This window comes from Anomaloglossus baeobatrachus, unplaced genomic scaffold (assembly GCF_048569485.1).
Source record: "Anomaloglossus baeobatrachus isolate aAnoBae1 unplaced genomic scaffold, aAnoBae1.hap1 Scaffold_68, whole genome shotgun sequence".
NCBI classification, from domain to species: Eukaryota; Metazoa; Chordata; class Amphibia; order Anura; family Aromobatidae; genus Anomaloglossus; species Anomaloglossus baeobatrachus.
In genome coordinates, this window is record NW_027445052.1 from 767,656 (window position 1) to 779,233 (window position 11,578).

Consider the following 11,578-nt stretch of genomic DNA (forward strand, 5'->3'; position numbering starts at 1 on the left):
GGTCGGTGGACAGACTGCAAGCGGTGGCCATTAGGCGAACACATCATACAAGGAGAGGGAAAATTGATCTGCAATAGCCCCCTGAGGAAGCGTTTTATGCGAAATGTACATAGGGGCGGAAGTGGATGCACTGCTGACCCACCAACTCTAACATGGGTAACAAAGAAATATGATGTTTATATCTGATACTGGGTATTTACTATTTTAGCAAAGCCTGTTAGCAATGACAGATATCATATTCCTTATAAATATATATATTTATAAATATATATATATATATATATATATATATATATATATATGAAAGAGGTAAGAGTCCCGGTGCACCACCTACTCCGTGTGTTACTACACGTTCAGCTACTTGAGCCCTACTGAGCCATGGAGGGGATCATGGTGCAGACTTGCGGTGAAGACCAAGATAAATCCAAAGGAGAAAGAAAGTCGCACTTCAGATGATCACCATATAACTCCGTCTTTATTGCAGGGGAAACATGAGGGTACAAGCGGTGGGGAGGGTGAGACAAGCCATACAACGCCGGACGACGGCGTGCCGTTTCGCTAGAACTTAGCTTCCATGGGTCCAGTGCAAACTGCCATGCAGCACCGCCCTTTTAACACAAATGGTGCGGGTACTGCATTAGCAGAGTGATTTAAAATGCAAATGCAAGTATACAATTAGTAGCTGCAAAAAACAGGTGAAGACTTCAAGGGTATTAACATATCACAGTCTAATACACATATCTCTCAAAATACAATAATATACAAAAGGCGGACAGAATCACAATCCCTACAAGAACAGAACAAAATTCTGATGTACAGTACAGCGAGCACAAAAACAGTAGAAATTATTTTAAATTTGTGAAAAAAAAAAAAAAAATTTCAGAGACAGTGTATGCAATAATGTTAAAATGCAAAACAGTAGCTATTAATCAACGCCATGATCAGATAGTGCTAGCAAAACAAGGGTGTCACAGTCAGGATGTCATATAGTCGACATGCCAAAAAAAAAAAAAGGTCTTTCAAGAAAAACTGACAAGTTGTTTCTGTCATTCAAACCTAGCGGTCCCATTGCGTTTAGATCCAGAATCAATCTGGATTCTTTTTGTAACAGCGTGCGGTGCGTGTCGCCGCCTCTGCTGCTAGGATTGACTTTAAACAGACCAGCAAAAGAACAGGACAGGACTGCGATGGCGACGAATGATCGTGATAGACCTCGCAAATTTTTTTTTAAAAAAAATACCAGGAAAAATGCCGCATAATGCCGCCGGGGATAGATGCACCTTCAATTTCAAATACAATTCTGTTTGACATTGTGAGATCCAGCATAAAGAGACACTGGCATTTGTTGAAAAACGATAAAGACCTTAGAGCCCTGGTTAAAGAGGGTCCCTTGGTATCTTACAGAAGAGGCCATAATTTAGTCGACCTTTTGGTAAAAAATAGATTCGTGCCCACAAAGGAAAAGACATGGTTAGACAAGAAAAAAATTAAGGGTAATTTTAGATGTGGGAATTGTCCTTTCGGTTCGGCCCATAAAACGGGGGATGTAATAAGTGGGGTGTGAGTACCTCAGGGTTAATGATTTCATATCGTGCAAGTCCACTTATATAGTGTATGCATTATTCTGCCCCTGCAATTTTTATTACATTGGAAAAACTATCCGGCCCCTTTACGTCCGTTTTAGGGAACATTGCAAATCCTTAATATCAGGGATAGGTTCAGCAAGACTTATTAAACACATGCAGGAATGCCATAATAGTAATTCCAATCTACTTTCTTTTGCTGGTCTGTTTAAAGTCAATCCTAGCAGCAGAGGCGGCGACACGCACCGCACGCTGTTACAAAAAGAATCCAGATTGATTCTGGATCTAAACGCAATGGGACCGCTAGGTTTGAATGACAGAAACGACTTGTCAGTTTTTCTTTAAAGACCTTTTTTTTTTTTTTTGGCATGTCGACTATATGACATCCTGACTGTGACACCCTTGTTTTGCTAGCACTATCTGATCATGGCATTGATTAATAGCTACTGTTTTGCATTTTAACATTATTGCATACATTGTCTCTGAAATTTTTTTTTTTTTTTTCACTAATTTAAAATAATTTCTACTGTTTTTGTGCTCGCTGTACTGTACATCAGAATTTTGTTCTGTTCTTGTAGGGATTGTGATTCTGTCCGCCTTTTGTATATTATTGTATTTTGAGAGATATGTGTATTAGACTGTGATATGTTAATACCCTTGAAGTCTTCACCTGTTTTTTGCAGCTACTAATTGTATACTTGCATTTGCATTTTAAATCACTCTGCTAATGCAGTACCCACACAATTTGTGTTAAAAGGGCGGTGCTGCATGGCAGTTTGCACTGGACCCATGGAAGCTAAGTTCTAGCGAAACGGCACGCCGTCGTCCGGCGTTGTATGGCTTGTCTCACCCTCCCCACCGCTTGTACCCTCATGTTTCCCCTGCAATAAAGACTGAGTGATATGGTGAGCATCTGGAGTGCGACTTTCTTTCTCCTTTGGATATATATATATATATATACTAGAAGGTGGCCCGATTCTAACGCATCGGGTAGTCTAGAATGTGTATGTTTGTTAGCAGATTGAATAATAATGTAATAAATTGTTTGGATGGGTTAGTTTTAATTTAGTATTCTTAAAATAGTTTATTGGTTTAAGAATGACAAATAGAACAAACAATTTTATTTTCAATAATTTATTAGATAATGAATTGGTTTCAAACTATCAATACATATATTTCATATACTATAAATGGTTACAATTTTTTTTGTATGAGAGGAAAATGAAAGGATGGGAGGGGTAAGAATATTTTATTAGGGAAGAAAGCAGGGGAACAATAAGGTAAGTGGGTACTATGGAAAGAGGTTGTGGAAACATTCCTGGTTATTTAGTTCATGTTAAATATTTTTATGATCGGTGATTAATATGAACAGTTTTAATAGATGAGTCTAATGTTTAATGATGTCCATGGCTTGTAATGAAAGAAGGTTATGAACAGTGTAAAGTTAATTAAAAATATTTTTATACACCACATTTTGTGTAAAGATCTTTTCACTCTCTTTAAGTAACTTTCCTTGTAAAGGTGTGTCAAGAACTTGTACTTTGACGTTGCATCTCATTGTCACTCTTGAAAACGCAACGTACAGTTGTCCATGGCCAAAAACTGGTTCAGGTAGATATATGCCAATACGGTGTAGAGTTTGGCCTTGTGACTTGTTTATTGTCATGGCAAATGCAGGTTTTAGGGGAAACTGACGACGGCGAAGTTTAAATGGAAGGCGAGTGTCTGAAGGACATATATCAATACGTGGAATTAACACTTCCTTTTCTTTAGCTGATCCAGTGATGACTCTTGCTTGAATAAGGTGTGAATACATTCCAGTCACAATAAGGCGCGTTCCATTACATAGTCCTTGTTTGGTATTTAGATTCCGGAGCAACATAACAATGGTTCCAATTTTAAGTTGAAGTATGTGGGATGGCATTCCTGATGGTGTTACACTGTTTAAAAATTCAACGGGATAATGTTCACGTTCATCTTCATTATCTACATCGATTGAATCATCACTTTTGTACAACTTATATTCACCTGGCATGCGATCCATTACACGGGAATTTAGTAGAGTAACGTCTTCATTTTTGGCACAGAGAATTGCATAGGAAGAGGCTTTGTTAACATTGTTTTTGTCGTTAATATCAATGTTCAAACGTTGTCCAAAAACCTCAGTTACAATGCAGTCTTTACATAACATGTCTTCAGGTATTTCTATAATGTCTTCTCCAAGGTTATATTGATTGGTAAGTTCACCGTTACCAAGTTTCAGAAGCCATTTGCTGTAATCTGGATCAGTAGATCGCATGTTGTTAATTAGTTGGAGTTTGGTAAAGTTTTTCCAAAGTTCTGACATTTTTAAGCTGGACTCAATAATATCTGTTCTTGTTCCACTTGGTATAACTGGAAGGCATTGTCGAAAATCTCCCCCAATAACAAACACTTTTCCACCAAATGGAATTACATTTTTTTCTGCTACCTTTGTGGTCATTACTTCACGTAGAAGTCTGTCAATTAAGGTCAAAGCATATTTGGAGGCCATAGTGCATTCGTCAATTATTAAAAGACTTGCATTTTGTAAAAGTTTTCCTGCTACTGTATCTTGTTTGATTCGTGAAACGGATATTTCATTGACTGGAACTGGGATGCCAAATAGTGAATGCATAGTGCGACCTTCGTTTAATAGATTTGCTGCAATACCTGTTGTAGCAGATGTCAACACTTTTTTTCCCAACCCTCTAACGTGATGTATTAAAACATCATAAAGGTATGTTTTGCCGCTTCCTCCAGGACCGTCAATAAAGAAACATTTAGGGTTCGCATTTCCTTGGTTAAGAATGGCACTTAAAATGGTGTCATATGCAATTTGTTGTTGTTCATTTAAGGAGATTCTCAGCTCTGTTGCTAACAATAATTCTGAAGATTCATTATACTGCGGAGCTTGTGGAAGTTGTATTTCAGGGTGTGGCAAATTAAAGTCAGCATACGTTTTTCCATGTAGTAATAAAATATTTTGGACATCTTGCATGGCGTAAGCTTCACATTTGCAACAATGACCAGTTTGGTTGTGAAGATGTAAGCAGTAATCTTCAATTAGATTTTCTTTGAAAAGTGTCCAAAGTTGATCAGGGTTTGTAGGGGGGCCAAACACACAAATGTAGGCAAACAATTCACGAAGTTGCTTAGGCATATGTAGGGTTACTGCGTCTTGTAAAGTAAGTTTCCAAACTGTATCATCAAATAGAAGTCCCAAAGCCAAAGCTGCAGCTTTAAATGTATCATGTAATACTCCATGAACGGTTTTTAAATGGTTATAACTTGTAGCTCCTCTGACATGCAGTAGTAAGAGGCGAAGGCAATATCTTTCTTGATCTTTGAGACTAACAGTATACATGCGTCCAATTATTGTGCTTACTCCACGTAGTCTTGGATTCCAAGTTTTTTTCCAAACATAATGCTCTGGAATCTCTCGATACAAATATTGCCTTGCATTTTTATCTCGTTGGTTTAGCAAAAACCATTCTAGTAATGTTGAGGTTGTGGTTAAAGTTTTGGACACATCTTCGACTTGAGCATCTTCAAAAAAATAAAGTTGTTGTTGATGTGGTAAATGAATAGCTAATCGTATAATGGCATGGGACTGTGAATGCATTGGAAAGGCAAATATTCGCCACGCAGCTTCGGGAGCACTGACATATCTTGAGTCTACAAAAGTTGAAGATTCATCATGGTTCAGAGTTTTCTGTTGGATTTCGACATTAGCTTTGTCATGGCCTTTGTAGATATACTTAAAAAGATATTTAACACTTTTGATTGAACCACAGATTTCCACGTTGATGTGACAGTTGTAGCGTTTTAGTAGGTATGGATTGTATGGAACTATCCATGAGTTATTGATATGTTTATTTTTGTGAACAATGTTCTCAATATCTTGTCGTCGGTATGATGGGTAGCCATCTAAATCTTTAACAGTGTGCTGTTTTAAGTCCTTTGGAAATTTTTTAGTACATTTTCCATTTTGCATGCATGGACTTGCTGGATTAAGAACTCCACATGGACCATGAACCATATGAGACACTACAATGTCATAGAGCTCTGGATATTGTTGTTGGTTAGGAATCTCAGCCCATACTATGTTGTCGATGTCTTCCTCAGTGTGAATCTTAGAATTGGTGTCTAAGATAAGGAGAATATGTGCATGTGGTAGACCTCTTTTTTGAAACTCGATGACATGAACCATTGCTATGACTGTTCCAAACAGGCCATTTTTGATGTCTTGTAAAAGGCTTTTTAGTTTTAGCCGAAATATGCGTGCAACTAAGTCAGGCCTATGTTCTACGTGTTGCCATGGTTCCAGATGCTCGGTGATTTCAACCCATTTGGGATTACAGGTCATGGTAACAAAAATGTCTGGTTTTCCATACTTAGTGACTATTGCCATTGCATCTTGATAACGTTGTTGCATGTTGCGGGGGCTTCCTTCAAATGACGAAGGTAGAATAACTGTTTTGCCAATAGGTATTCCCTTTTCAATTGATTTTTGTTGCAAATGTTCTTGAAGAACACAGTAGTCTTCTACTTTGAGGATTTTTTGATTTTGTCTTATGTAATTCAGGCGATTAGCTTCTATTTTAACATATGCATCTACTAAGTACTGTTGTGTTAGTTTTCCACCGTTTAAAATTGGATTAAAGTGATTGCGGACAGAGAGTTGAAAACTGTAGTATTGCAGTTGTGTTATTCTTCTAGTAGTACCTTGTTGTTGTAGGTTTTCATGCCAGCCTTGATCACCTCTTGGAAAGAAAAGCGGATATAGAAGAGCATCAAGGTTGCTGTGCAAAATGCTAATCCGCTGTGTTTTAGGAAGTAAAGGGTTGTTTTTGTCTGGGTGAAGATGAACTAATATATCCCTGTTAAAAGGAGGCTCTCCATCATCATTTTGGAAAACTACTGCGACCTCACTAATGCGTGGTTTGTTGTATCGCCGTGGATCTTGTCCACGTTCTTGTTTAATGGCCATGACAATAGAAGGCATTGAAGTTCCATATGTGATAGCCTTCTGTTCTTCTTCGGCTTCTACGTCTTTTAGCATGCGATATGCAGCTGCAAATGGATTGATTTGTTGTAAAAGTTGTGCAATTTGATGCATCATTTCAGTATTACACTTTTTGTTTTCGTGAACAGTCAGCCGTTGTTCTGTTGCTTCATTTGGATCCAAAATGTATAATTGAGCATATTTTGGAGTTTGGCCCATTTCTGGATGAAGTGTCCCTGTGCGGTGGTAAATTTGACCATGAATTTTAAAACAATACGGGCCAAATCCTGGCGGCGGTGCAATATTGGCTCCAAATGAAGCAAATGCATGTGAACTGTTGATGCTTCGGATATTGTCCATAAAATTTTTACTGTGTGGATGACTTCCTTTCATCAATTGCTCTAACAGATCTGAGTATTGAGGTATGGGCAACTGAATTTTCCCTTTTTGGCAGCATTGAGTGAACAGATTGTCTGCTGGTTTTTCATCGGTAAAATTGTGCGAGTTGCATTTGGAGCAGAGTGAATTCATCTTTCCACAGTAATGCTGAATAATTGTATTTTCATTATGTGTTCTGCTGGCTGTAAAAAGTTGAATATTGTGTTGAGTTTGGCTGAGATGGTAGATCATTCTTTTGTGATGAATTAGGCGATCATGTTGTTGTCTTTTTAGTTTGGAAGATGGGGATTCCTGTCTCCGTTGTTGGCTGTGGGCTTCTGCATCCTGAGCTTGTCTTGCAGCAGTTTGTTGTGGTGTCTCTTGTTTTCTACGTTGTGTGTGAGCTGTGGCATCTTGTGCTTGTCTGTCCACAGTTTGTTGAAGTGTCTCTTGTTTTCTACGTTGTGTGTGAGCTGTAGCATCTTGTGCTTGTCTGTCCACAGTTTGTTGAAGAGTCTCTTGTTTTCTACCTTGTGTGTGAGCTGTAGCATCTTGTGCTTGTCTGTCCACAGTTTGTTGAAGAGTCTCTTGTTTTCTACGTTGTGTGTGAGCTGTGGCATCTTGTGCTTGTCTGTCCACAGTTTGTTGAAGAGTCTCTTGTTTTCTACGTTGTGTGTGAGCTGTAGCATCCTGAGCTTGTCTGTCCACAGTTTGTTGAAGAGTCTCTTTTTTTTCTACGTTGTGTGTGAGCTGTAGCATCTTGTGCTTGTCTGTCCACAGTTTGTTGAAGAGTCTCATGTTTTCTACGTTGTGTGTGAGCTGTGGCATCTTTTGCTTGTCTGTCCACAGTTTGTTGAAGAGTCTCTTGTTTTCTACGTTGTGTGTGAGCTGTGGCATCTTGTGCTTGTCTGTCCATAGTTTGTTGAAGAGTCTCTTGTTTTCTACGTTGTGTGTGAGCTGTGGCATCTTGTGCTTTTCTGTCCACAGTTTGTTGAAGAGTCTCTTTTTTTCGACGTTGTGTGTGAGCTTGAGCATCGTGGGCTTGTCTATCGGAAATTTGTTTAGGTGAGGCTTTGTGTCGACATAGTCTTTGAGAATTAGCTTCTCTGGCTTGTCTTTCAGTAGTTTGTTGAAGTGTCTCGATGTTGCGACGTTGTTGTCGCATTGATGCTGCTGCTATTTTTCTATCATGTTCGCTGGTGTATTTTCGCTTACGCCCCCTTGTAAGACAGAGCTCGTCAAGTATTCTTGAGTGAAGCTGTAAAAGGCAGACAGATAGACGAAATAATACAGTTAGACTGTTGAGTGAAGTAAAGGATTTTTTTGTTAGAGTACTGTGCATGAGAGAAGGTGTTGAGTTGACTTGTGAGAGCTATGTTGCACTGTGTTACTGAGCAGGTCTTTACAAATGTTGCTGAAAGTATGTTACTACATGGTTTACATTATGTGTGTGTTCCACGTGGAAAAACTGTAGGAGTGTGGGAGTGTTTATCGTTGTGTTGTGACCTTCTTTGTGGGCTACGATACAGCAAGGTATGTGATGGGTAGAAATCTGGATAGTTTTTTGCGTTGTTAGTTGCCTCCATTTGTAATGTAAGGCAGTTGATGTGACAGTACTTGTCCCGTTGCTAAGGGGGCGTTGGCTTATAGAGAATGCATTGGGGCATTAATTTATCTGCGCAGGCAGATGCAAACTGGAACCAATGGAGGCAAGACATGTTAGTGAGGTGGGATGATTTTGGTAGTTACTATGTGTATTTTGTGTGTGTCCATTCTCTTCTTCTTCTGACTTACCTCTTCATTTCTAATTTCTTGTGGTGTCTCCTGTTGTGTTGGAAGTGCGGGAGGTGATACTTCCAAGGCTTGTCTGTTGTCCTTTTTTTGAAGATTATCTTGGTGTAGCTGTTGTGTGTGAGCCGTACCCTCGTGGGTTATTGTGCAGGCAGTTTGTTTACGTGTGTCTTGTTCTGGAGGCTGTGTGCTAGCGTTGGCATCACATCGTTGTCTGTTGACCTCTTGTTCTATTTGCCTTTGTTTTTGACGTTGTAGTTGCCTTCTTTTTGCTGCAGCTGCTTTTCGTTCCTGGTCGGTGGTGTACTTGCGCTTCGGCCCCATTATAAGGCAATCAGTGTAAATCGTGCTAGACGTAATCTGAAAAAGACACGAAAATTGCAAGACATGGCAAATGATATGGTAGACTACAGGCAAGAAGTATGTATTCAGCAGCATGTTAGTTTTTTTTTTTTTTATAGGATTTTGAGAAAGGTATGTAGCAGTGGTTATGAGGTAAAGTCTTGAATAATGATGGTTCATTTATTGCTTGTTGGTGTTCCGCTGTGCAGCACGCATCAGCGTGTTTGACAGCGGAAGATCATCGATCTGAATGGGCATGGAACCGGCATATACTGGTAACTATGGTAAACGATCAGGTAAGTATGCAAAGCGCAAAACTCTAGAAGTGTGGGAGTGTTTATCATTGTGTAGTGAGCTTCCTTTGGGGGCTACGATACAGCAAGGCATGAGATGGGTTGAAATCTCGTTACTTTTTAGAGGTGTTAATTGCTTCCATTTGTAATATAAGGCAGTTGATGTGACAGTACTTGTCCCATTGCTAAGAGGGCGTTGGCTTATAGAGAATGCATTGGGGCATTAATTTATCTGCGCAGGCAGATGCAAACTGGAGCCAATGGAGGCAAGACATGTTAGTGAGGGGGGATGATTTTGGTAGTTACTATGTGTATTTTGTGTGTGTCCATTCTCTTCTTCTTCTGACTTACCTCTTCATTTCTAATTTCTTGTGGTGTCTCCTGTTGTGGTGGAAGTGCGGGAGGTGATACTTCCAAGGCTTGTCTGTTGTCCTTTTTTTGAAGATTATCTTGGTGTAGCTGTTGTGTGTGAGCCGTACCCTCGTGGGTTATTGTGCAGGCAGTTTGTTTACGTGTGTCTTGTTCTGGAGGCTGTGTGCTAGCGTTGGCATCACATCGTTGTCTGTTGACCTCTTGTTCTATTTGCCTTTGTTTTTGACGTTGTAGTTGCCTTCTTTTTGCTGCAGCTGCTTTTCGTTCCTGGTCGGTGGTGTACTTGCGCTTCGGCCCCATTATAAGGCAATCAGTGTAAATCGTGCTAGACGTAATCTGAAAAAAACACGAAAATTGCAAGACATGGTAAATGATATGGTAGACTACAGGCAAGAAGTATGATTTTTGTTCAAGGTATTTAGCAGTGTGTGTGAGTTAAAGTTTTGAATAATGATGTTTCATTTTTTGCTCGATGGTCTTCGGCTGTGCAGCACGCATCAGCGTGTTTGACAGCGGGAGACCATCAATCTAAATGTGCAGGAAACTGTCGTAGACTGGTAACCATGGTACACAATGGAATAACTATGCAAATTGCTTTGCTTATTTACCCAATGTGTACCATAGTTACCAGCGTACGCCGACTCCCGCACACGTGTACCGTGAGCCGGGGTAAGCTGGTAACCATAGTACACATTGGCTAACAAACCAAAATGCTTTCGATATGAAGAAAAGGAGAGATTCCAGCAACTCCAGGAGAAAGTAGAATTTTATTTAAAAATGGATTCTTTATTGATAATAAAAATATTCCATCCAAGCAAGACAAAAAATAGTGAGGCAAGACAGAGGAGTCGTTTCCTACGCGTTTCAACGTAGATAGGTTGGAATCATGGCATTCCATGATTAAGACCTATCTAGGTTGAAACGCGTAGGAAACGGCTCCTTTGTCTTGCCTCACTAAAAATCATTTTGTTTTGCTTTGATGAAATATTTTTATTATCAATAAATAATCCATTTTTAAAGAAAATTCTACTTTCTCCTGGAGTTGCTGGAATTTCTCCTTTTCTTCATGTGTTCTCACCCAGGTCCAGGGTGTTTCCGTGCACCAGAGGTAAAATTTGGGAGTGAAGAGGGGAGAGCTGAAGTTAGTTCGTTTTTGAAAATGCTTTCCATAGTTACAGGATTGTATACCATTGTTACCTGTGTAAGTCGTTAAGCTGCTAACCAGAGTGCAAATTGGCTAACTATGCAAATCGACCGTGGTGGTTTATTTTTTGCTTGTTGATCTCTTGCTGTGTAGCTGTGTGCACCCCCATGCTGCGCATTCCCCATCGTTCTCCATCCCCTATGCTGCGCACTCCCAAACGTGCTCCATCCCCCATGCTGCGAACTCCCCATCGTGCTCCATCCCCGATGCTGCGCACCCCCCATCATGCTCCATCCCCGATGCTGCACACCCCCCCATCGTGCTCCATCCCCCATGCTGCACCAGCATCAGCCTCTCTGCCCCCAGCGTCAGCTTCTCTGCCCCCAGCATCAGCCTCTCTCCTCCCAGCATCAGCCTCTCTCCTCCCAGCATCAGCCTCTCATCCTAGCATCAGCCTCTCTCCTCCCAGCATCAGCCTCTCCTCTCTGTCCCCAGCATCAGCCTCTCTCCTCCCAGCCTTCCCCAGCATCAGCCTCTCTCCTCCCAGCCTCCTTCCTCCCACCCTCCCCCAGCATCAGCCTCCCCCTCCCAGCCTCACCCAGCATCAGCCTCCCCCAGCATCAGCCTCTCTTCTCTCAACCTACCCCTC

General features: G+C 40.5%; 1 protein-coding gene across 1 annotated transcript in view; it reads right to left on the reverse strand.

Annotated features, from left to right (window-relative positions):
- Nucleotides 1-7,140, reverse strand: part of LOC142286647 (uncharacterized) — a 28,606-nt gene extending 21,466 nt beyond the window's left edge. The window contains exon 1 of the mRNA XM_075333381.1: nucleotides 3,124-7,140. Within this exon, the coding sequence (XP_075189496.1) occupies nucleotides 3,124-7,140 (4,017 nt within the window). The remainder of the gene's footprint in view (nucleotides 1-3,123) is intronic.
- Between the last annotated feature and the right edge of the window lie 4,438 nt (nucleotides 7,141-11,578).